The sequence below is a fragment of the Amblyomma maculatum genome, chromosome 1 (assembly GCF_055883805.1).
Source record: "Amblyomma maculatum isolate TAMU_Amacu chromosome 1, ASM5588380v1, whole genome shotgun sequence".
In the NCBI taxonomy this organism is placed as follows: Eukaryota; Metazoa; Arthropoda; class Arachnida; order Ixodida; family Ixodidae; genus Amblyomma; species Amblyomma maculatum.
Genome location: NC_139344.1, coordinates 120000334 through 120026848, shown reverse-complemented (window position 1 = coordinate 120026848; position 26515 = coordinate 120000334). Strand labels below are relative to the sequence as shown.

Here is a 26515-nt window from a genome sequence, read left to right as displayed (position 1 = left end):
CTAGGCAGGACAAAAAAAAAAGAAAGAAAAAAAAAAGTCAAATTAGTTTTTCTTTTGTGGAAAGGCGCAGATTACTCTGACCTAGGGCTGCAACTTCCTTGTTTATCGTGCGGTGGATCGCCTCGGCGGCCGCACTGATGGAAGATCCTCAACAATAGGACCGAATTTAGGACCGGATCCTCACTGATGGGAGGATGGGAGATCCTTAACAATAGGACCGAATTTGAAGCGAAAAGTTGCACTATACGATCGGAGCCGAGCTTTGCGTATGCCGTATGCCGCGACCGAGTGATGTCACAGCCAAGTCTAGCTGCGCAGCCCCCTCGTCAAGCACTGCCATCCCTTAGATTCCCAGCCGAGCGGTTTACCGCCGTGCCACGCCCCGGGTTGTGAAACACTATTCATAATTTCGCTTGTCTATACGGTGAGGATGATAGCGGTATTCCGCGAGTGACAGATATACCGATTGGCGCGCAGTTTGAAAGTACCAAAGACTGCCCCGAGGTCCATGTCAGTGTAAATAGAGTCTTCTCACTCACTCACAAGTCACTCAATTAGGGTGACGTCAAGGATATGACGTCACCCATCTGCCATCAGCTATGATGATCAAGCGGGAACGAGTGCGCTCCGACGCCGCCGGGCGGCGCTTCTTGCCTTCCGCGAGTGACAGATGCTGCGCCTTTCCTTTCCTGTAAACGAATTATAGAACGCCGGTGAACTTAAACGCGCTCGACATGGAAGCCAAGGAGAGTTTAGCGGCTGGCGAATATAGCGCAAAAGACTAGAAATTAACTTCTTCTGATCCCGAGGCAGTCTGCTTTTCGCTACGTATATCCAGGCATAGCAGAGCTAAGCCATCTTTCATTTTTAAACTATACACCAGTTACTCAAGTGTACCAAACTTCAATAATGGTGTTTTAAGGCCAAAGCCTTTAATGCCTCATCGTTGTCGACAGAATTAAGGTTGTCAGCAGAGGTGTCACGCTTTCGAGAGAGAGAGTTACAAATAAACTTATAAACCTTGTCTCTGCCAGGAATCGAACCTCCATCCCTTGGATCCTATAGCCACGCGCTTTACCAACTGCCCAGTATCGTGAAGCGCTCTTCATAATTTTCCTTGCCTGTGAGGATGATGGCGGGATTCCGCGAGTGACAGATACTGCGCCTTTCCTTTCCTGTAAACGAATTATAGAACGCTGGTGAACTTAATTGATGCGTTCAATGAAATGCTGGCTGTGTTCGACAAGGGACGCGCAATGTACCGTCACGATCAGGTCATGACGCAGGCGATTCATGCATATACGAAGTTGACCCCGCTGGGCGTCCGATCCAGGCGTCCGTGCGACTCCTATTTGCCGCTTCCTCGAACGCCGCACTACACAGCAAACAGAAGCAGACCCAGATGTCTAGGAGGCGTTAGTACAGCAAGCATCAGCGGCGTTTGAAATTGATTTACAGGATAGAAGAGGCGCACTATATCTGTCACAATTCTCCGAGCACACATGTACCACACCGTTAAGGAAGGGGGGAAGGTAGGAGTGAAAGAAGAAAGGGAGATAGAGGTGCTGTAGTGGAAGGCTACGATACATCGCGCTATAATGGCTTTCGCCTCATTGCACTTTAGTGGTCCAAATAATAAAAATTGTTTCACGGGAAGGGAAAGGCGCAATATCTGTCACACTTACTCTGTGGATACATCAACCAAGCCGTAAGGGAAGGGAGGAAGGTGGGAGTAAAATTAGAAAGAGAGAAAGGGGAGCCCTAGTGGAGGGCTACGGAGTAATTTTGTCCACCTGGGGATCTTTAACGTGCGCTAAGTTGATAGCACACGGACGCCACTTCGTTTCGCCTCCATCCAAAGTGCCCTCTAGAATTTTTTGCTACACTAGTGTAGCTATAGTGTACGTTAAATATATGTATATGGCCCCAATGAGTAGCATCTTATTTTTCAAACGTTTAGAATCGTCGACGGCGTAAATATGGCATTGCTTCGCTCCCTGTTGCAAAACGGGATACCAGTGGACGAAAGGCGAGCAGCGGTCGCTCTTTGCTGTGCCAAAGGATGAGAACCGATGGAAGCAATGGGAACGCAAGCTTCATCGAAAATATAAGGTTTTGGACGAAACCTGCTCTGTTAGTGAGCTACATTCCAAGCCAAGGGACTTATACACGTCATTAACTGCAAATAAGTCCACATCCCGCAAGGAAAGCCGGAACCTTTACCCGATGCGGTGCCAACTTTTGCTCCCGAACGTGCCGAGCTATCTGTAAAAATAAATAAATAAATAAATAAATAAATAAATAAATAAAACGACAGAGATCTCCTAGAAAGAGAAAAAGCACAAGTACCTATATCCAAAAAAAAAAAAAAAAGCGAAAAGACCACCAGGTTATGATTCCAACCTTAGGAATCGAGGCACGACGTTTTTTTAAGAATATGTTCCGCAGTGTGCATAGTTGGAGCGTTGCAATTAAGGAGTGCTTTATTTTATACAAGTTATTTTGTCGTGTCTAACATAATAACAAAAATAAAATTAAAAATAAAAATAAAAAGGCAATTGTAGAAAAAAAAGAGTCAAACATATGAAGCAAAAGTCGCACAGTACATCGTCAAAAAAAAAAAAACTATCGAGAAAGGAAACTTCATTTTTCTTTATAGTTTCCTTTCCTTTTTGTTTTTATGTTTCTGACTGCTTTTGCTACGATTGTCTTTTATTTTTATTTTCATTTTTATTTTTGGTTTTAGGTTTCGTACTGGCTTCTCATGTATATGACTCTGCTGTTGCTACAATTGTTTGACACAGCTTGTGCTAAGAGATGGCCCTTTTTTCGTTTCTAATTGCTTTTATCAGAATCTGTTAGTTTATCTGCATGGTTTCCTGTCTGCTAGATGTTGCCGCTGGTTTTCCACTACGTGAATTGGGTTCGGAGCGATAATTGCGATGAGTCTCATGCTTGAGATGAATGTATATGCCACTTTGCCCATCGTTTATAGATCGTTTATATCGTTTATAGATGAATATAGATTATAGATATGCGCACACTACCAACTATTTATTAACCGGAAAAGTCAACGTTTATAGAAAGGATCTATAAACGTTGACTTTTCCGGTTAATAAAAAGTTGATAGTGTGCGTATACGCATATAGTGTCCCTTTCTTGTTAGTGTCCTTGTTGTGCCGCCGTTCATTCCATTATTGAAATAAGAGCTATACCTGCCAAAGAGCACGATCAGTGTTGCGAAGCATTAACAGGGCCTCTCATTCGCACCACCGCACTTTTGATTATTGGCTACTACTACATCGAATTCTCTTGATTTGCCAACATTCCATGTGTGCAGCTGCACCTTTGTAGCATGTGTTTTAAAACACAGAGCCTTGTTTATTTCTCCGATGATTCTATGCAGAGCGCGCAGCCACGGCCACGGCGAGGCAAACCGCATTTCATACATGAATGGATGGGTGGATGGAATATAGGAGCGTCCCCTGTGAAACGGGGTGGTAGCAGTAGCTATCATCACTATCATGCTAATTTTTCTCCCTATATCATAATTATTTATTTAGATTGGCTAACTAAACCATCATTCTATTTATTAAATTTTTGTTCCTACATTACTAACATTATGTTATTTCTCTGCTTTTAGGCCACCAATCTTCCAGTAATTTTTTGCTAGTTTCCACCGCCAGTTTATTCACCCGGCCACTGTTATCTCTAAACAACCCCAGAGCTTCAGGAACAGTGATTGCGCCTGCATCAACTTCCGGATGGATACCATCACATTCGAGTATAATATGGTCAATTGTTTCACTGGAATTACCACATACAGCACAGAAGAACGGAAATCTGAGCTAGTTGGTGCATTGCAAGATCAAAAAACAGCGCGGCTACTTGGGACAAACAGAGAAGGGAGAATAACGGACAAGCGCTGACTAACAACTGAAGTTTATTCGAAAAAAGCACAGGTAATATACACTTTTTTTCTTCAAGAACCAGGACGCATGCGCTCCCAAACAAGCATCAGTCTAATCATGGGAATCCAAATATACAATCTCAGTGTCATGCAGAAGCACCGATGGCGTGCTCACGCAACTATCCCCTTTTTTATGGATGTGATAGGCTTCCGATAACTCCCTGGTTAGTTGATCCTTATGCCTGTAGATTACATTAGTGCTGTTAAAAAGGGGTGTGCATAGTTTTTTATCAGGATATCTCTGATCATTATTTAAAGGGCAGTCCCTGTAGTGCAGGGCAAGGTTCGAAGATGGGGCATTTTTCAAAGATGCCTTATGTTGGCGTAGCCGGGTGTAAATGTATCAACACCCGGCTACGCCAACATAAGGCATCTTTGAAAAATGCCCCATCTTCGAACCTTGCCCTGCACTACAGGGACTGCCCTTTAAATAATGATCAGAGATATCCTGATAAAAAACTATGCACACCTCTTTTTAACAGCACTAATGTAATCTACAGGCATAAGGATCAACTAACCAGGGAGTTATCGGAAGCCTATCACATCCATAAAAAAGGGGATAGTTGCGTGAGCACGCCATCGGTGCTTCTGCATGACACTGAGATTGTATATTTGGATTCCCATGATTAGACTGATGCTTGTTTGGGAGCGCATGCGTCCTGGTTCTTGAAGAAAAAAAGTGTATATTACCTGTGCTTTTTTCGAATAAACTTCAGTTGTTAGTCAGCGCTTGTCCGTTATTCTCCCTTCTCTGTTTGTCCCAAGTAGCCGCGCTGTTTTTTGATCTCACATACAGCACATGCGTCATCTCCATTGTTAAATTTCTTTTTGTAGCTGCGTGTTCTAATGCACCCTTATATAGCTTCAAAAAGTAGGGCACTGCCTGTTGAGTTATCAAAGAAATCTTCCTTCCTGATCTGCATTTTCCACTTTCGGTATAATTCCACACTCTGTTTCTTTTCCATCGAATTTATCCAATTTTTACCTTCTGTGTTTTTCACCTGTTGCTTAATGCTCTTTATTTCTCCGTCCTTGTGACGAGCATACTTACTAGTTAGTTTCCTAGTTCTTTTCCTCCATTGTTAGTCAACGCTTTCTAAGTAAAGGTATTTAAATACTTTAGCTGCCCATCTGTTACTGTCCAATTTCCTCAGGCGTTCCTCATATAATATTTTACTCTGAGCTTCCCATACTTCGAAAGATGACCAGCCCATATCTCCCTGTACCGCCTCATTTGTAGTTTTGCCGTGGGCACCTAGTGCTAATCGTCCAACGGATCTATGATTTATTTCTAATGTCGTCTGTACCTCTGAATTTAGGCACAAAACCGCATTACCGAAAGTAAGTCCGGGCACCATAATTCCTTTTCAAATACCCTTCAAAACCTCATACCTTTTGTATCTCCACAATGCCTTAATTATGCTTCATTATCCCTGCATTCCTTCGCCCTTTGGGCTTAAGTGATTGCTCATGCTTTCTAATGTATGCCAATCCTTCGTTTACCCATACCCCCAGCAGATATTTATATTCTGCTACTCTAGGTATTTCATGGTCTTGTATTTTAAGACCCTGGTCTGTTAAGCCGTTGAAAATCATCAGACCCGACTTAACTGCGCTAAAACTGAAGCCTAGAGCGTCCCCTTCGTCTCCGCAATACTTAACTAGAGTTTGCAATTCTTCCAGACTCTCAGCTAGCAGCACAATATCGTCTGCATACATCAAACCGGGGAGGCGCTGCTCTACCGCCTTTCTACTTAATCTATATGACATGTCAAAACATAGGTTACTGTATTATATCCTCCGTTCCAGGTTTATCATATAAAGCATGAAAGCAGCGGTGATAGATGACAGCATGTCTTAATCCTTTGCATGCTTTGACATCATCCGTACTTCTTATCCCTTCCCACGTAATTTCTACTTTGTTATCCCGGTATATTTCCTGTATGAACTCTATTATCTCATAACCGATACCTTTTTCTTTTAATATGTTCCACAGGAGTTCCCTGCTTACGTTGTCGTACGCCCCATTTATGTCCAGGAAGGCCAAATACAAAGGTCTATTTTCCACTCTAGATATTTCGATATTTCGAGACAGCCTATGCTCTAGTGGCGCCATCTGGTATCTGGTAATATGGGTGAGGCTTCATGAGGCCGCTCGACCGACGGTGCCTTTAAAGTGCATCGTGACGCAATGTTGTGATGTACTACTCTTTTCCTTTACCTATCCATTTCCCCTGCAGCGTTGACAAACGCCTGCCCTGAGTCAAAAGGGATCAGGGCTTCTCACTTATACTTACTTAAAGGGCCACTGTCCAGGGAAGGCCCTTTTAAGCAAAGGAGCCCAGTGTTTCGATCAGGTACCGGAGATAGTCTGTGTAAAATGCTAGAGTGACACGCGCGCCGCAAAGCATCGAAAATACAATTCAAAGCTCTCTCATGCTCTCCTTTGGAAAGCCAGCTTCCCCGTTTCCTGCGCTGGCCCGACGGGCCCAGTAATGACGTACGTACCGCGAACGACGTCCATTGGTCCGTCTCGCTGACTGACGGGAGAAGGATGGGTGTCTACCGCTCGCTGCGCGCTTTTCCCTCGCCACGGCCAGACTGAATCCAGCGGCGCGCGCTCCATCGCCGGGGTTTTTTTTTTCGCGCTCGCGGAGTGCCACGCCCCACCTCCCGCCAAACGCGGAGGAGGAAGGGGAATTTGTCTTGCGGAGGCTAGACGACCTCGGTCAGGAGAGTGTAAAACTTTTGCGAGGGAACGGAAGGAGAGAAGCATGACAGAATCGGGTGATTGCGGTGGCTGTAACTGCGTTATTAATTACTCTTTTCAAAAACATTTTGCGGCCTTGCGTTCTAGGGGCGAAGACTCACAGTCACCAGGAAAGAAAATATTTTCGACCGGAGGGTGGACAGTGGGCCTTTAACGGTAGTGGCAGAATCCCTCAAGGGACTCTGCTATGACTGTAGCAACTGTAGGCACTGTCGCTAGCATTAGAAACGCGGGCGAACCGAGCAAAAGTTTGCGGTACTTTTTACAGATGAGCTCAGCAATGCAAAAATAGTAGCGAGCTTCCGAGCATGGATGAAGCTTTCCTTCCTCCGTGCGTCCAAGAGCGGGCGACTGCAGCAACTGCAGCGCCGGCACCTTGCCGGCGCTGCAGTCGCTGCAGTCGTGTGCCGGCGCCGCAGTTGCTGCAGTCGCCCGCTCTTGGACGCACGGAGGAAGGAAAGCTTCATCCATGCTCGGAAGCTCGCTACTATTTTTGCATTGCTGAGCTCATCTGTAAAAAGTACCGCAAACTTTTGCTCGGTTCGCCCGCGTTTCTAATGCATAAATCAGCGACATGTTCCTTTTCGTCTGCGCAGCCTAACAGAAAAATTTTGTTGTTTTATGCTTTATGTTTTGAGCTGGAACATTGTTTCCCATAAAGCAGGAGAAAAATTGGGCCTGATCGAAAACACCGGCGTTGAAAGAAAAAAAAAAGAGCGAAATATAGGTGTGGTAGTCAATGTTTCTATTTTCAGTGCATTTATTTCTCGCACGTTCATGCGCACGGTACAAGAGGTACCCACAATCCGCGATGTCAGTGCACCTTAAAGAACCCCAGGTGGTCGAAATTTCCTGACTCCTCTACTACGGCGTCTCTCATGGCCTGAGTCGCTTTTGGGACGTTAAAATTAACTCACAAACCAAACCAAATCTCCATCAATCTCTGTCACCACAATGCTGCGCTAGCGCCCCTTAACGACGTCAACGCGCGAATTATTTGTTTTAGGTTCTCGAGTTTACTACTAAGTATCGTGCAGATGTGGTGTGATAGTGGTTCTGTGAGCACAGTTGTTGCCGTGGTTGTGTGTTGCAGACTTGCGTACGAGTGCGACTTTCGTTATTTAAATTGCATCTTCAATTGAATAGTTCAAACGCGTTCGCTAAGGACTTCTCCATTTTTCGGCACGCAACGTAATCTGTACACCGGCGCAGCTGTTGGGACAAAGCGCATATTCGTCGTCTGTTACAGCAACGTCCTTTGCATGTCTCTGTTGCTCTTGAGGTCTAACTTACCGTGGGTTTCCCGCTTGAATAGAGATGTTTTGAAACCTTTATTCCGATCACCTGTTCGCGAGAAACAGGTTCTGTCGGACCCCGAAAACATCGGGCAGCGACAGCAACACATTAATTTTGACACTTTAGGAACTTGGGACAATCGGATCGATTTGCCGCTTCTGCTGCAGCAAAGCATCAAAGTTGGCAAGCCCGTGCCCAAAATATCGGGTGAGCATGCCGGCTGCGCGACGATTCTTGGCCGACGAACTTACAATGAAGATCGGTACAGGTGCGTATGGATTTCTGTGTGCTGTATTTGTATGAATATGCTCTTTTTGGCTGGATTGGAAATTCGCATCCCATGAAATCTGTATAAAAGACGCGAATTGGAATCCAAACAGCTCGTTGAAACGTTTACCTTCGCTTGGTTGTGTTCTTTTTGCGTAGCTGGTGTTCTAGCGTAGTACATACATTGCGACTACACCGATCTTGTTGATATCCTGCAAAAAAGAAATAAAGGATCACGGGTAGTGTAGCTTCTAGTACACTGTAAAGCAGTTTTCAGTCGGCTTCAGAGAATATCAATAATCCTGCAACCTACCTTGATCAGCAAGGCTACACATACAGCTAGCTGGCATATGTGTACACCCGTAACTAGCTGCCACACACGCACACTCGTGCGCGGGCGTTTCAAACTGCTCAAATGAGCTGCAGTTAAACCTGGGATGCTCGCCTCCGGAGCCGGGCTGTGGAGACGTCCCCCTGCTGCGCTGCCTCTCCCTTAGAGACTCCATAGGGTCTTACTGAGAGATCGGAGGGGCCTCTATATCGATGACAATAAAGTTAACTTGAACTTGATGCTGCCGCTGTATTTGTGCAGTATATGCGCGCCCTTTTTAGTTGACATTTTCATTCCTGGCATATGGTATACTGCCCCCCGCCCCCCTTCTCTCAAGGCTGTCCAAAAAAGTGAGGATACTTTACATTTAATGACTGCCCCAATCAGAGGTACGCCGCCTGCACTAATATATGGCTGGCTTTAAATCAAGATGGACATAAGTTCGACATCACGGAATGTGTCGTGTATTAGAGGTGTCTCTATCAATTGTTAAAAGACAATTGTAAAATGCAAAACCAGGGAACTGAAACTGAAACTTTGCTGCAAAGCATTACATTATAATAGAACTATACTCTATTTAACTACCTGTTTGCAGCATTACAAAAGGTAGGGGCGACCTGGGCCAATCAAGATGGGACGCACTACATGGTTGTGTTCCTATGTGCCTGTTGACCAAGAATGTGGTAGAAATACAGTCATGTTGTACTTGTCATCCTGATTAGCCCAGGCCTCCCTTGCCTTCTGTTGTGCAGTAAGCAGCTTATGAAATGGAGTGTAAGTATGACGCCATAGATACTGTAAGTAAACAAACAAACAAGCAAAAAAAAAAAAAACGAAAAGTCATGTGTGCTTGGCTAAATTAATGATGAGTAACAGTTTTGGTTATCATTTGTTTGAAATGATAAAAAGTAAGCTAGTTTTTTTTTCTTGGCAAATGTTGAGCAAATATTGACAGGTATGCAGTTCTTGACATCACACATGCAACCGACAGTGCCTCGATTGAGACCATGACACTGGAAATATTTAGAATAATTTGTGCCAAAGCAAAACCCCACAGGGCTGCAACATTTGGCACAGAGGACTAGGGAGTATCTGGAGAGCTTACTGTAAAGGTTTCGGTAAGGTCATCATTCATCATCATCCTAACTATACCCACTGCAGGGCAAAGGCCTCTCATATTTCTGCAAATAACCCGGTTCTGTGCTAGCTGTATCCACTTGACCACTGCAAACTTCTTAACCTCATCCGCCCACCTAACTTTCTGCTGCCCTCTGCTACGCTTTCCTTCCCTTGTAATCCAGTTTGTTACCCTAATTGACCATCGATTATCCTTACTTCGCACTACATCTCCTGCCCATGCCCATTTCTTCTTCTTGATTTCCACTAGAATGTCAGTAACCTGAGTTATTTCTCTGAACCACTCTGCATGCTTCCTATCTCCTAATGTTACCCCTACCATTTTTCGTTCCATAGCCCTTTGCGCTGTCCTCAACTTAAGTAGAAATCTCTTGGTTATCCTCCACGTTTCAGCACCAAAGGTGAGTACAGGTAAGATGCAACTGTTGTATACTTTCCTCTTGAGCGATACCGGTAAGCTGCTAGTTATAATCGGCGAGTGCTTGCCAAATGTGCTCCATCCCAATCTTATTCTTCTTGTTATTTCTTTTTCATGGTCCGGATCTGCGGTTGCTACCTTTTCTAAGTAGACATATTCGCTTACTACTTCCAGTGCTTCGCTACCTAACGTAAACTGCTGTTCCTTCCCGAGGCTGTTGAACATTACCTTAGTCTTCTGCATATTGATTTTCAACCCTACTTTTCTATTTTTCCGGTCTAGGTCACCAATCATTCTTTGCAGTTCATGCCCCGAGTTACTTAGCAAGGCAATGTCATCAGCAAATCACAGATTACTGAGGTATTCTACATCTACCCTTATCCCTAACTGCTCCCATTTCAGGTCTCTGAATACTTCCTCTAAGCAAGCTGTGAATAGTACTGGGGAAATTGTGTCTCCTTGCCGAACACCTATCTTTATGGGAATTTTGTTACTTCCCTTACGCAGAACTATGGTTGCTATGCAGCCACTATATATATCTTCCAGCACTTTCACGTACAGCTCGTCTACCCCCTGATTTCGCAATGCCTGCATCACCGCCAAGGTTTCTACTGAGTCAAATGCTTTTTCGTAATCAATAATTGCTATGTATGTATAAGGGCTGGTTATATTCCGAGCATTTTTCTATCACCTGGTTGATGATATGGATATGATCGATAGTAGAGTACCGTTTCCGAAAACCTGTTTGATCATTTGCTTGATTGCAGTCTAAGGTTGTCCTTATTCTATTAGCCATTATCTTAGCAAATACCTTATACGTAATAGACAGTAAGCTGATTGGTCTGTTATTTTTAAGGTCCTTGGCGTCGGCTTTCTTATGAATAAGGATAATGTTTGCGCTCTTTCATGGTTCTGGTATCGTCGATGACACCAGGCACTGCGTATGCAAGGTGTCCATTTTTTCTCGCACAATATCCCCCCCGTCCTTCAACAAATCTATAGTTATCTGATCCTCTCCAGCTGCTTTTCCCCTTTTCATAGTTTCTCTTTCTTACCCTCGTCCTTTGTCACTGGTGGAACGTCTGACTGTTTTTCCCTACTGCCAATCTCATTATGGTCCTGACTACTTTGGCTACTGTAGAGATCAGTATAGAACTCCTCGGCTACTTTGACTATCTTGTCCATATTCGTGATGACGTTGCCCGCCTTGTCCCTTAGCGCGTACATCTGATTTTTGCCTATGCCCAATTTCTTCTTCACCGCTTTAAGGTTCCCTCCGTTCTTTACTGCATGCTTAATTTTCTCCATGTTATACTTCCTTGTATCAGCTACTTTGCGCTTATTGATTAGCTTTGGTATCTCGGCCAATTCTATCTGGTCTTTTGGATTGGAAGCTTTCATACTCTGGCGTTTCTTAATCCAATCTTTCGTCTCCTTAGACAGCTTACCGGTATCCTCTTTAACTACCCCACCGCCTACTTCTACAGCGCACTCAGTAATGATATCTCTGAAATTATTGTTTATTGCTTCAGGGTAAAGTCGCCATCCTCGGTCAGAGCTGAATATCTATTCTGCAGTGAGATCCTGAACTCTTCTGCTCTCCCCCTCACTGCTAATTTGGTGACGGACTTCTTTCTTACTAATCTGTTGGTTCCTTCCTCAGATTTATACTAATTCGGGACCTCACAATCCTATGGTCACTGCATCTCACTTTCCCCATTACCTCTACATCTTCCATAATGGCGGGGTTTGAACACAGTATGAAGTCAATTTCATTTTTAGTCTGCACATTAGGACTTTTCCACGTCCATTTCCGGTTCTTCCGTTTGCCGAGGAAGGTATTCATGATTCTTAAGTTATTGCGCTCTGCAGACTCAACTAGTAACCCCCACCTGCTATTCGTAGAACCAATGCCATAGTCGCCTACTGCCTGGCCTCCTGCCTGCTTTTCCCCTACCTTTGCATTGAAGTCAGTAAGGTGCATGGAGGTAAAAAAATATGCTGCAGCTGCCACTTAAGCAGAGGACACATACAAAGAAAAATGTGCTTTCAGCTATTCTTTTGTATGTCCTCACATCTGTGTTCTTTTTTTTTCTTTCACACCTTTAATTACTAAGCATTCTGCCCACCTGGCTACCTTTCTTTGTGCTGCATAAGTCTCCTTATTTCAAAGGTCTCGTAGCTTGTAGAATTTTGAACAAATACCCCAAAAGAAACAACGTGAGATGCATCCTTTGTTTTGTATTTTTTGTTTATGGAGTTCTTTTTTGACAATACGGAAACATTTATTTGGTTGAAGTGTTGGACTGCTATTTCTTTCAGGCCCATAAATGTTTTAACTGTGAAACTCCATTTTCATTGCGCTCCGCTGCGGTGGTGCAGTGATTAAGTTGCCCAGCTACTGTGCCGGAGTACCTGGGTGCGATCCCGACTGCCGGCGGCTGCGTTTTGATGGAGGCGAAACGGAGTGGCATCCGTATGCTGTACGATGTCAGTGCATGTTAAAGAACCCTAGGTGGCCGAAATCTCCGGAGCCCTCCACTACGCCATCTCTCATAGCCTGAGTCACTTTGGGATGGTTAATTCCTACAAACCAAATCAAACCATTTTCATCGCTCATCTTATATAATATCTAGCTTCAAATATTAGAAAATTAAACCCTTATTTGCACGAATGAACCCACAAATATGAGCAGATAGGGCTTTTATTGATGAAGCTGTCACTCGGCCTTTACAATGACTGCTCCCCAGGCTCTGCTGTATTGCTTATTGGACTGCCGTGTGCACTTCTCGCTAGCACAGTGGAAACTTGCAGAACTGATTTCTGACAGTCCAAAAGGGGGGGGGGGGGGATTTTGACATCTCTTCACCTGATGCAAAGGTCTTAGCGGAGACCAAAACACACACACGCGCACGCACGCACGCACGCGCGCGCACACACACACGCACGCACGCACGCACGCACGCGCGCGCGCGCACACACACACACACACACGCACGCACGCACGCACGCGCGCGCACACACACACACACACACACACACGCACGCACGCACGCACACACACACACACACACACACACACACAGGAACCTGGAATTTGAGTTCAAAAAATAAATGGAAAGCAGCTTCTTTCAAACTGTATGCACAAATGAGCATCATACTTTTTGCTGCATGCAAAGGACTTGGAACATAATTCAGAAAGTCTTCAATGGCATGCCCTTTTCGATGGAGCTATAAATCCCCCTTTTTTGAGGGTTCTCCGAAAATTGTGATACCAACAAAGAGGCCGAGAGAGAAAGACTGCAAATTCAGACGAGTGGAGAGTTGGGCTTGTTGGTTTACGATTACGGCGGAAACAGCGCAACACAGGATGAGCAAGAGCACAACACGAGCGCTACTAGCAACTGCTGCTTATTTCAGAAATACAGATATGTATATATATGTATCTGTATTTCTTAAATAAACGCCCGTTGATAGTCAGTGCCTGTGCTGTGTTCTTGCTCCGTCCTGTGTTAGCGCGGTTTTTACCGTGACTTTGCAAGGTCAGATTAAGACAGGTCTTTTTAAGTCCTCTTCCTAGCAGTCAAAGGAGCTGGCTGGTTTGCATGAGCTGCCAACGCCTGCCATTTCCGCCACTGGGAAGGAGGAAGGATTGGGCGGTATAGGAAACGCTTAGCTGTGGGGCAGGCAAATAGAAAAGGCTCCAGGTTTACAGAAGCCATACCTGCCAACTCTTCCCAATTTTTCGTAATATTTATTTATTCATTTGTAGCACCCTCAGGGCCCGGGTCTGGTGTTACAGAAGGGAGTGGGTAGATCACATATTCATTACATTGCAACAACAACAACAAAAAGGAAGCACAGGCACACATACATGAATTCAATGAAAAATATTGTCCAGGTCAAGAATTGCTGATTTGGTACACCAAAATAAAATGTTAGAGCATTTTTAAACAAGTGAATGTATGTGATTGAAACTAGCACCTCTGGAAGGGGGTTAGAGTGCTAAATTGAGCATGGCAACAATGAATGGTAAAAGGAGTTGGTGTGGCACGTAACATACCTAATTTTATGTCTATGGTTTAGTCTATGGTCCGATTATGTGCATGAATAAAAGAACTAGCTTCCTATAAAAGCAGCCGTCATTGGGGAAAATGTGTATGAGTAGCAAGACACGTACAGCGATATAGATTGCCGATGAAATGACAAGCAACAGTAAGAAATTTGCTTAACATATTGGGTACTTATTTCTCGAACGTTAACGGGAAAGACAAATGCCTAGCATATTTTTTTATGATAAAAAATTGCTATTTTCAGATGCGCCTGTTTATGTGGGCTAGACTGAAGTCCTCCGTCAACACTCACGCGGACTGAAAGCGCATGTTTTAGGCTAGGCTAGCATACTTTGTTTGCTTCACGCATAGAGTATGTGAAGACTACTTGGAGGCAGAAATTATGCCAGGGGCTGTTAAATACTTTATTTGAACGTGGGCAGATACATATAAATAGACAGCTGTATACAAAACGAAATAGATCAGCAAGAGCTGATACAAATGCACGAAACCACACAGCGGACAGCCTCAAAAACCAGCAGGATAAACGATTCACTACTTAAGTTAATATAAATAAACAGTTCTAGCATATATACCAATATATAAAACAATACGGAACTATATGAAAATGTCATGAACTACGAAAACAGGAAGGAATTAAGCGGTTAAATTTGAAAACACGCAAGACACCGGCGGAGTCATTAAGTAGAGCCCTCAAACACGATTATTTACATCTATTCAGCTTCAGGTGCTTTATCTGCTCTGCTTTAGAGCTCTGCTCTTGGTTTAGTGAGTTCACATAAAAACGGAATCGTATGAGGACGTAGAACTTCACTATGCAAAGCATCGCTTCTTGAGGGTAGATGAAGGAAAGAAGCCAACAGTCGGCGAGGCCAAGGAAAGTGTTGGGGATGGTACTTTATGACTTTTTTTTTTTAATGTTTACTTGGATAATCACAGAAATTAGTAATGTAATCTGTTTAGGGGAAAGATAATTAGACACAAAGTAGAAGAAAAAACAACGTGCCGATGGTGGGATCCGAACCCACGACCTTCGAATAACGTGTCCGGTGCTCTTCCAACTGAGCTACATCGGCCGCTGTCCCCCCTGCTACTTTCTTGGGTATTTATGTTGTCTGTATACGAACCTTGAGAGTGTTCACCAGCGCCACCCTCAGCCATAGCGGCGGACGTAGGACGTCCTTTGTTACCGCCAGCGTCACGTAGAATGTGATCAAGAGCGAGGGCGAAAGCTGTGCTAGAACCCTCTTACGCTACCTATGGCTTCAAGACTGCCAGAACCGAGACCCCCGTAAGCTACAAGCAGATCAATCAAGGGGGGAAATGAGGGTGCTCGTTATAATACATGAAGGAAAGAAGCCAACAGTCGGCGAGGCCAAGGAAAGCGTTGGGGATGGTACTTTATGTCTTTTTTTTTTTTAATGTTTACTTGGATAATCACAGAAATTAGTAATGTAATCTGTTTAGGGGAAAGATAATTAGACACAAAGTAGAAGAACGCCCTAGCTTGAAAACCTCTGCGTTTTGCAAAAGCATCACAAATTCACGCATATGCTATTTGCATTAACCTTCCCTGAACTGAAAAAAAAAAAAAAAAAATCAAATAAACACGCGAAAGACTCTTTTAGCATGTTTACGAGCTAAGCTCCGCAGATGTATTAAGAAGACCTTCGTGGTTGAAGTTTGAGATGAATTTATTTTCTCCTTTTTGTGCCGCGCGTGATTTGCTCGAAGTGAGATATGCAGAATAAGTATTGCATTTTGATTTGGGCATGAACTTTTGAGCCACATATACTGCAATATAAGCTATGAGACTGCTAGAACTGTGTCTAGTAACGTATACTCATGATCATCTGGAGGAAGGGCATTCAAACTAGCTTCAACGTCCTCTAGCCTTCCCTTATCAATCTAGCGGTCAAGCTCATCAACTGGACATGAATGAAGATGAGTGGGTTGTACGGCTGGCTTGATTCCCCCACTTTGCGGAGGGAGTGTATCTCGAGAACGGAAGGACTATAATGGGGAAGACAACAGAAAGAGCGCGCAATGAGCAAAAAAAAAAAAAAAAAGGCGGGCTTTCAAGAAGAGAGAGGGGAGGGGTTGAAATCCCAAAGAGATGGACTGGAACTGTGATTGTGCTCTCTGCAGCACATTTTTTTGCTTGACCAATCATCAACAACGTATCACAGTACGACAGAGAAGCACCACAATGCAACGGAATCAGCGCAGGACATGAGCCGCAGAAGCAGACGCCCAAAATGTTTCCTCTGCGGCACATTCCCTTTTGATGTGCTCCTGTGACTGACAGTACCACCTACGCTTGCCATCACTACGGCGACCGCCTCGCTCCCACTGCTGCACGCTGAAGACTGCACACTTCTCAATTCTAGAACACTATAGTAGGGGTATGAATCTGCATCCAAAACTCGACAGCTGCCTCCTCAGACTTGTTGTAGTATTAATGTCACACTATGCCTGCCACCTTTGCTAGGCCTTTGATTGTAGGTTTGGCCTTTCGCACTGGCTTTGCTTTCTTTTTTTTTCTTGTGTGTGGCCAGCTGCCGTGTCCAACTCAATGTGACTCTTGTGTTTCATAGCCATATAGCAGCTTCGCAGTGCAATGACGTGCTCAAAGCCTGGACAGTACTTTCAAGTGTTTGCAAAACTGTGCTGTCCAAAATTTCAGTTATTCATGCCATCAAAGAAAAAGTGCAAGTTCTGGTTTTGTAACATGCATATCTGCCCGGTTCAGGTGTCCACAGAAACAAGTGTGACAGATACTGTGTATTTTCTTTCCTGTGAACCAATTATTATTTATTGTTGTTAATATTACACACAAATCTGTGATGTGAACCTTTTGCGTGGTGCCAAGGATGGCATTGAAGTTTATATCACTTCACAAATATGTATGCCGGGGATATGAGTAAGCCGCAGACAGCCAGCCAAGCCTTATTTTTACAGCATGGGCAAGCTTATTGCACAAATTCGTAACTTTGAAAAGAGGAAAAAAATATAACAAAGAACAATTGCATGCACCCCTCCCCAACAAAACCCCTCGATAAACTAAAAGTGGTGCCAACATGTGAAGATTGCCGCCTGCCTCCTCTCCGACGCTTTCCTTTGGCGCTTGACCCTCCCATTGGCAGAGCGCCGTCACGTGTTTCCGCGCACTCTTTTCTTGCTTGTTGTGTTGGCTGCCTCCTTTCCCCTGATGCAAAACAATGTGTGCACAGCGCATATTGTATGTTTTTGTACGGCTCGTTCCTCTTTCTCGCTGTGTTTTTTTTTTTTTTTTTTGAAGTGTTGGTTGAAATGCCATGTTGCTGCACTTTTGGGTTCAGCACACGTGGGCATGATGGCAAACGGTTTTTAATGCTTTCCAACTCGCTCACGTTTCCGCCTTATTAAGGTTCTTTATAATACCGTCCGCGAATCAAGCTGCGGCACGCAGGAAAGTTTCGCGGCACCGAATCAGCTGAGCTGACTTCTGCTCAGCGCTATGGTCGCGGCTCTGTGAGTTAAATGAGCGATTGCTCATCTCTAACCTAATATGCTGCCACACACACTTTACGGATTCGTTCATTTCTTTTGCCTTGCCAAGTGCCGCATGCCTGCTTGTCATATTTTTTTACACTTTTCGTATTAGACATCGATTAATGAATGTTGTTGGTTTTAAGCTACTCAGCCATGCTTTCTGAGGTGTTGTCCTTGTTGTGAATGTAAGCAAACTGCATGTTTTGAGTGTGTCGCCGCATTTAACGAAACAGTGATGGCCCTTAGGCGACCGGATAAAGCCATATATTTCGTGCCTTGCTCTTAGTTTGGTGTGCTAGTTCTGAATTTCGCGCGCCACGCATACAAGCGCTGATAGATCTGCAGTTGAAGTTGAAAACACATGGAAGACAACTGCTGCCATGCTTCTAAAGTTTACCGGCAGTTCGCAGGCCAGTCAAAACTGCAAAGAAACCATACACCGACTGTTGCTAAATTGTTCTCGCCCACGTTTCCGCCTTATTAAGGTTCTTTATAATCTAGTTACAATTTATTTAAAGCGCGCTGCTCAGTTTGGCCAATGGGTGACAAATGACGGACACACAGAGGTGAAGGCGAGTTGAACTGACGCCGAAATCGCGTATGTGTGGTGTGAGACACTGGCAGCTGAAACTATTTTAGCGGAAAATCCCTGTCGATATTCTATATTGATGTTTCAGCAGCGAGTAATATTTAACGTGAACAAAATGCAAGCTGAAATGCTCTGGTGAGACCCGACGCCAGCGCCTCTACCGGCACTGGCTCCGGAGAGCGTGAGCTAGCCGTGCACCGCGTAGGTGGAGCCACGGTTGAAACGCGAGAGAAGGAGCGGCGGTTCCGGAGGAGGAAAGAGGAGATGGCGCTAATTTTAGTTTATTAAGGGGCTTTACTCCCCACCAGGTTTTATGAATTTGAGTCTTTTCAAGTTCGCAAGTCTCCATGAGGGCAAGGGCAATTTCGGCAGGAGGGGCTGGTGCAGCAGTCATGCCTGATGATAAGCGAATTACGCTGTATGGCTCTCGATGCGTGCATCTGAGAGATGTTAGGTTGGGGGTGTTGTGGAGGTATAATGTCTGCAATTTGTGTAGTGTTGTCTCATGCTCTTCTAAAAGCATTCACCATGGGTGAGGAAGGCAGGGACTACAGGCAAGCTGATAGGCCAGCACAATGCCAAACATTTTTTTGCTGGGGCAGTGGCCAACATTCATGACATGCAAGCTTGGGAATCTCTTCTCGAAAGCGAAACCCTTGAGACCCAAAAAGAAGTCGTCCGCCCTGGCGGCTGAGGCCGTGAAGAATCAATGTATCCTTTCACGCTTCTAGTCACGGAGTCCCAGCCCCCTATTCGGGTCTGCGTACCTGGGTGGGGGAGTAGGGGAACCTCCTGTATCAGCGGCAGTAAAGTTTAAAATAATAATAAATTGTGGTCTAGCACCCACATCACAGTGGCCAATGCAGGGAAAGTTGTGAGAGAATACAGAGCAGGTCATTATGCAAGCCTTTGCACAATGTGTGAATTTTCTGTATGGCTTCCATGGAGTCCATGAAAATCAAGCAATGAGGAGAGGGGTTAAGGAAAACAAGTTTCTTAGTAGCGTATACAGTGGCAACATTTATTAGAGTGAATGGCAATTGGATTTTGAGTAGGGTCCAGTGGTGGATGTAACCGGGGTGGTTTTGAAATTTGTCACTATGACAGGCTGTGGCACTGATAGGAGGGGAGTGGGAAGCACCTGCAAAGTGTGTTAGTATCAGCAGGGACTGGGTTGCACTGTAGGGCCCGGATCTGACAACAGCCTGCATGCAGGCCTATTTTTATGTGGGCAGGAAGCAGGGCAAAGGGAAGGTTGGTGAGTTGTTGCATGGGCTTGGCTGGAATGCATACATTTCTACCTCAAAATTTTCGTGTAGGCTTTTTCATGCATTGTCGTTGTTTTGAGGCCTGCTTACTGGTAGTGAATTGTTATTGTACATTGTGCAGGGTCAAGGAGCTCACGCCAGACCTCCTCTACTTTGCCGTGTTTGATGGGCACGGTGGCTCAACCTGCGCAGACTTTTGTGCAGAACACATGGAGGCACACATCATGTACTGGGTCTGCAGAGGTCAGACAGACCTGCAGGCACTGCTCCAGTCAGCATTCATTGACATCAACAATTCTTTTGCAAAATATGTTGCCTTTAACTGGCCAGGTGAGTATTGGGCACAAATTGCATCTGTTCGGTTTGGGGGTTTAGCATCCCAAAGTAACTTAGGCTATGAGAGACGGCGTAGTGGAGATCTCCGGAAATTTCGACCACCGGGGGTCCTTTAACGTGCACTGACACTGCACAGCACACGGGTGCCTTGCCCTCGTGTGCCATGTCGACAGAGTCCTTCTGGATGCTTAATCCTTTTTCATCATTTTTGTGGCTCTGGACTAGGGCCCACTTATGTTATCTTTGTTTTTGTCTTAATTCAGTGAAGTTTTGTTCACTTGCTTTTCGCCTCCATCGAAAAGTGGCCGCCGCAGCCGGGATTCGATCCCGCATCCTTGGACACAGTAGTCGAGTGCTCTAATCACTGCACCACCATGGCAGGACACAAACTGCGTATATTGCTATACAGCTGGCTGTGCAGTGTGACTAAAATTGTATAAGCCTGCATGGCTTTTTTTTCTTTGTTATTTGCTCTTGTTTGTATGTATCTACACCCTCTGCTTGGACCCAAGGGTCTGCAGTATGTAATAAATAAATAAATATGGTCGTGCCTAAAAATGGTAGAGTTTTAGCATAGCTGAACTGAAGAGGATGCGTGAAAGCTTTTGCGCACCGATGGAAGTTGATGGAGACGGTGACGTGCAATGCGCAATGCGAGGTTGTGCAGTCTGCATGCAGGGTGATTGGCTACAGCGATAGCTATGACATTTCATACTCGCTTTCCTTCAAAGAAATTCCAGAGTTCAAATTCACTCCACACCGACAAGTGTTAGATGAGGGATGTATATAAGCAGAAGCAAAAGTGTGTTCACTGGGTGCGCTAGTTGTGTCTGACCGAATACATGGTGTTTCAGGAAAGACTATGAAATTTAAAAAATATATGAATTCAAAGTAGAAAAAAATTTTTTGCAGGAACAAACTTTCTGCCACAGCAGACACAATAACCTGCAGCACTTTTCTATCTGGCGAATTAACTAAAACCCAATAATTAACTTTTTAATTACCACAGTTCGGTGGTTAGTACCAATGGGGAGTTCAAAGGTGGGAACAAGGTGATGCCATACCAATATTTGAAATGAAGAAAAAATCATTTTCTAAATTCCTTCATCGCGAGGAAGTCTGACGCTTTTTTTGAATATGAAACCAGAACTAATTGCAGGAGACTCGCAGGAAGCTCGTCACAGAAGTGATATCTGGTGGAGATGTTATGCAATGGCAGCAGCACCAAATTCGAACTGCCTGCTCTACTTTAACATGTCATGCACTTTGTTTCGCTCTGTCACTATGAGGAGCAATGACCCCGCAGCTGGCTACGTCTGGCCTTTCCCTTGCGCCAAGCTGCGACGCAAAAGAATGTGCATGACATGGGGCAATATCGCTTGGAGTCCGAATTGAGTGTCATTGCCTCTGCTCACATTGTCACCAGGCGCCATTTCTGTAGTGCACTTTCTGGGAATCTCCTTGGTCAATTTCTATTTGGCACAGAAAAATGTGCCACACATTATTGCGTGGCAGGCTTTAGGAAAATGAGTTTTTCTTTGTTTTAAAACCTTACATGGCATCATATTGTTCATAGCATCGAACTCCACACTGGGACTTGCCACCCAACTGCAATGGTTAAAAAGCTAATTAGTGAGTTTTAGTTAATTAGCTGGGTAATTAGAGTAGTTTTGCAGCATATCGTATCCGCCACAGCAGAGAGTATGTTCTTGCACATTAAAGTTGCTTAGCGCCTTCAATAAAATCAGCTGTATATGGATTACGGTGTGCGATGTATGCTTACCTGTTGGCCTTGATTTCTATCAACGCTTGTAATTCTCATAGTTTTCACACATCTGCAGAATATTTAAATTTTCAGTTTTTCTTTTGTCTCATTTGGTGTGTCTCACTGGGCCCATTGTATGCAGTGGGCGGGACTTATTAGATGGTGCGTCCCACTGGACCCATCACATGCAGTTTGTCTGATAGATTGAATCCAATTAATATGTCCCATCGAACTGATTGTGCGCATTGGGTCTCACCCATTGGCTGCAATTGGTGGAGCACTAAAAACACAATTGGACAGTCCAGTCGGTTCCATTGGTTTCCAACTGTAAATTTTCAATGGGTTTCAATTGTTTTTTTACAGGGTGTGCTTCGCTTGCTTCACTGCCAGTCTTTGCAGATACCCACTGTACTTTAATTCTAATGAGGAGATTCTATTTATAGTGCACAGTTAATAATGTTACTCTTCTGCTGATAGGCAATGGCTAGTTCCAACACACCATTTGCTGTGGCTTTGATGCATAATGAGTTAGGCCTAGCAACAAATAATAAGCAGTGTGGTGTATGCACATTGCTGCAAGGAGCGCATCACTAGCATTAGGGAAATGCATTCTTGCTTTTAGGGCACACATAAATGTTTCTGTTGCCAATTTTGATATATCCAGGTTCAGCTGCATTTCTCTGTAGGGACAGCCTAAGGATACGCACATACAAGGAAACAGAATTTTGAACATTTTTAGCTTGGGGCATGTGGTTGGTTGTTCATAGATCTGTTTCGGCTTTATCTTGGTGCGGGTCATGTTTAATGTCCTCAATACTTAGGGAGGCTCAGTTGGAATTCAGGTTGAGTAATGGAGCAGCTAACATGTGCATAATGCTGATGTTTTCTTTGGCTCCTGATGGCCAGATGGTGAGGAGGCCTCCTCTGGGACAACTGCCACTGTGTGCCTTCTGAGGAGCAGCACTGAACTCTATGTGGCCCACGTAGGGGATAGCCGCGCCCTGCTCTGCCGCAGTGGAGAGTCGCGCCGCCTTACCACTGACCACACTGCTGGCCTCAAGCTGGAAGAGGTGGGTATACCTGTCTAAATGACTTGTCATTTCATAGCTGCAGCAAGACATCAACTTTGCTTACTTCATTGTATGCTATCATAGCACTATGGTTTCATAACGCATAAGTACGATAAGTTTGCTTCACACTCTCGGAGAATGATACCCAGAGTAAAGAACAGGGTGTCTCAGGCGTTCTCTGTTGCTAAGTTATTTCAATAAGGGGTGAAGTGGTTATTCCTTTTTTTTTAAACAGCTTTAAAAGGACCACGAAGAGCTATTTTCTAAAACTAGAAAATGCACACAAACAGTTGGTATTCGATAATTCCCTTCTCCGCAGTGCAAGAATTTTTAATCTAGCTTCACCAGCACTGAAGATGTCAGCAATAAGAAATGGTGCTCCTTCTGTACCCCTCTACTCGGTTCATGCCGGCGTGCAAGAATAAGGAACGGCAACTTGGGAGAAGCTTATGCTGTGCCTATGAGTTGACACGAGAGTGACGGATTTTTTCTTCTTACTTCGTTTTTATTTTTATTATTTTGAATGTTTTTATTTGTATGCTACACAACGTGTTCATTAGGTGCCCCTTTAACACGCCTAGTACCAACAAAAGCCCGGGCTCGAATCCCAATGGCAACAAACTTATTTTGATTTATCACATCTATTTTCTGAAATACCCCCATTAGGGAAAGCTTCTCACCAACTTTTGCTTCATTTGGACCCTCCCCCAATTCATTAGCTTTGAACATTTCCATGTGATCGGTTATATGGTTGTGATGTCATGGCTCTCTCGATCAATCGAGAAGTTTTTTCCCGACATGTTTGGTGACTGTTGGTGCAATGCCAGGTTGCGGCGACAGCTTTTTTCTGCTCGAGTCTAATACGCTACTACATAATAAAGCGACAGCGTCCTACTGCAATCTGTCCCACCCGCGTCACTTTGAGGCGTCCAACGAGGAAGAGCACCCAGAAAACCCATTTGACACCAGCGGGATGGGGCTGGTTACAAATGCACAGTGAGATGTCACCCTAATCTCTTGCAAGCTGTCGCTAAGAGTTTTCAAATGGGACTCAAATACTTGCAAAGGCCACCGCTGTGGATTTGTTGCATTAGAATATTACCGTAAATATTATCTCAAGCCCCCTTTAATTTCTGCGACTGAGTCCATTTTACTGCCAGCAGAGCACCCAGCATCTCCACACGAGGCTTTTCAACTCCCAGTCATGCATGGATGTAGCTCAGGAAGGAAGGTGTGCATGTGCTTACAGTGGCTTAGAACTGGAATAGCAGCTGTGATAGGGGCATTCTGTTCATGCACCTTGTATCATTTATAGCAAATAATAAACTTTACACTCTTGCAGAACTCCACTCTTTAAGGTTGCTTCCTGCTGTGAATATGTTTGAGGAGCACTTAAAGTATTTAAAATGCCCAACAATACTGTGTGAAATTGAAATTGATGTTTGTGTCAAAGTCTGAAAAACACTCGTGCACACACATGCACCCATACACAGGCACACAGATATAGAGCATCGGAATGTAAATTGAACACTGAACTTTATTTACCAGAAGTTCTTGTGGGTCACCATACAAAACAGAGGACTGGTAGGAATGAGAGGGAAATATTTTCTGCTGCTATGAAGTTATAGTCATTGATAATTACTCGCAAATACCGACCAGGGAGGGCAGTACCGTATGATGCAGTTTCTCAAAGTTATGCTCACGAGTTATTTGCGCCACGGTCGAACCTATACTTTGCCTCATGAAGATTTTGCTGTTTGACAGCCATGCCAATCAGCTTCCTTTAAAGCAGGGCAGAGTTGCTCACTTATGTATGCTGGTATTGGATTGTCAGTTCCAACTTCTTGGTTACTGAACTGAATTTTCTTTGCCTTTCTGAGTACTGTATCAGATTTTGCTCTAGATCTGAGCTGACCAACTTTGTTGAATGCTTCAGATTCTTGAGCGGGGACTCAATGACATGAATTTAACTTGCTTTGAGCATTTAGCTCACTGATTGCCATCCTTAATTTTAGAGAGAATGTTCATAATATTTGCTATGTGTCATGAACGTCATTCCTCTCTTATGTTAAATCATACACTGAGGAACGCAGGGGAACAAGTGCAATGATGACAGTTATCCAGTATTTTCACAATTTTAATTTAATTAAAGGGTTTGAAGATTGAGAGCAAGATGTGTTTGCATGGGTGTTGATTTAGCACATTAATAGTAGCACAGCGAGCAGTTAGCCGAGCAGCTGTTGATACAATACTTCTTAGCTCACTGCATTAGGTACGATGCATGTCCCGATAATTCTGTACTCAAAGGAGGCTTGCTGTGCTTGTATGTATTGGCCCAGTAATCTGTTTGCTCCTTACTTTATTCCTTCCCTAAATTAGAGGTCCTCTAACTGGATTCTGCCAGCTCCCACTGAATTGCCCCCCCCCCCCCCCCCCCCTCACTTCCTCTTTACCATTACTTCTGTTAGCTTCTTTTTTCCTTTCCCTTGTTCTTTTATTCTCAGGGTATTGGGTACAGTACAGAGGGGAAGAAAATTTCACAACAATGGAGAAAGAACACCGAGTATAATTTATTCAATACAAAACAATAGAGGTGAAATTACGGTCAACAGCTTTTTTTAATCTACGTTAGAGATTGGCGAACAGTAATATGATCTGGTGCGCCAAAGCCGCATATAAATCAGTTGATGAACATAGATTGTGTAGCCGTTCGTGCAGTCGGTATTCGTGCAAATATTTAAGGCAGTTGAGATTGCTTGAGGCAAAAAAGCCTTAAATCACGGCAGCATTTCTTCCGGTTTTCGTACACATAACTCGTCCGTACTTTTCTTCGCTTGCTTATTCCATTCTTCCGCTCAGCTTGCACGAAGCGGTACAGGGCGCTGTTGCATTTCCTTCATTAATTGGTTACGAATACCCTATGAATTTTTATATTTTTCTCCCATTCGCTCAACCGAACGCAGGATTCGCTTTCCCTGCTCTCTTTACGCTATCCAAAGTGAGAAAACTGCTTCCCCCGGCGCCTTCAATTCAATAACGATGACTTAATGGTTGAGTAATGTAGTACTCACTCCCCGATATTTAAACATAATGGGCAACTTCAACCTTTTCTTCACTTCGTTGTTAGGAATAAATTACGTCAATAGTATTGACAAGCCAATAAATTATTCTGGACTTCGCTTCTGGAGTGATGCAGTGGGCACAGCTTAAGAATAAAGTGCTACGGTGATGCTTCTGGCGACGACGGGGAAACAGTTCGGGCCACGCAAATGGCTCACGCAGGAGAAACGCGCCGCGCGATATCAGCAGGTTGCTATCGCAACGGCGTCGTCGATGTACAGTTGAACCCGGTTATATTGAACCCGGACATATCGAATTTTGGTTATATCGAACTCACGGAATATCCCCTTAAAAATTCCATGTAAAAGTATAGGAAAGCTGCGTCATATATCGAACTTAATTTCACCCGTCGTTCGATATATCGAACTCCGCACCACACACTGGAAAGTGTGCCTTCCCCAAAAACGATCGCATCACCCTTGGCCGTTTGCCACGTGCCGTTTTCAAGCCACGTGCGGAAAGAATGAGAAGGGACAGTTCGGCGACGGCTGGTCTGGGCAGCGCCGCGCCCATTCCCCAAAGGCGCGCGCATCTGCAGTTATCGTTTTCCCCGTGCCAACACATGATGTTT

General features: G+C 44.4%; 1 protein-coding gene across 4 annotated transcripts in view; it reads left to right on the top strand.

Moving 5' to 3' along the window:
- Positions 1–26515, top strand: part of LOC146203723 (protein phosphatase Mn(2+)-dependent 1K-like) — a 122688-nt gene that overhangs the window by 76561 nt on the left and 19612 nt on the right. For 2 of the 4 annotated variants that reach the window (XM_084588896.1, XM_084588895.1), the window contains 2 exons: positions 19775–19983; positions 22661–22824. In XM_084588896.1, coding sequence (XP_084445022.1) covers positions 19775–19983; positions 22661–22824 — 373 coding nt within the window. Of the gene's footprint in view, positions 1–7748; positions 8305–19774; positions 19984–22660; positions 22825–26515 lie in introns of those variants that run through there. The other 2 variants (XM_084588894.1, XM_084588893.1) reach the window with 2 other exon arrangements.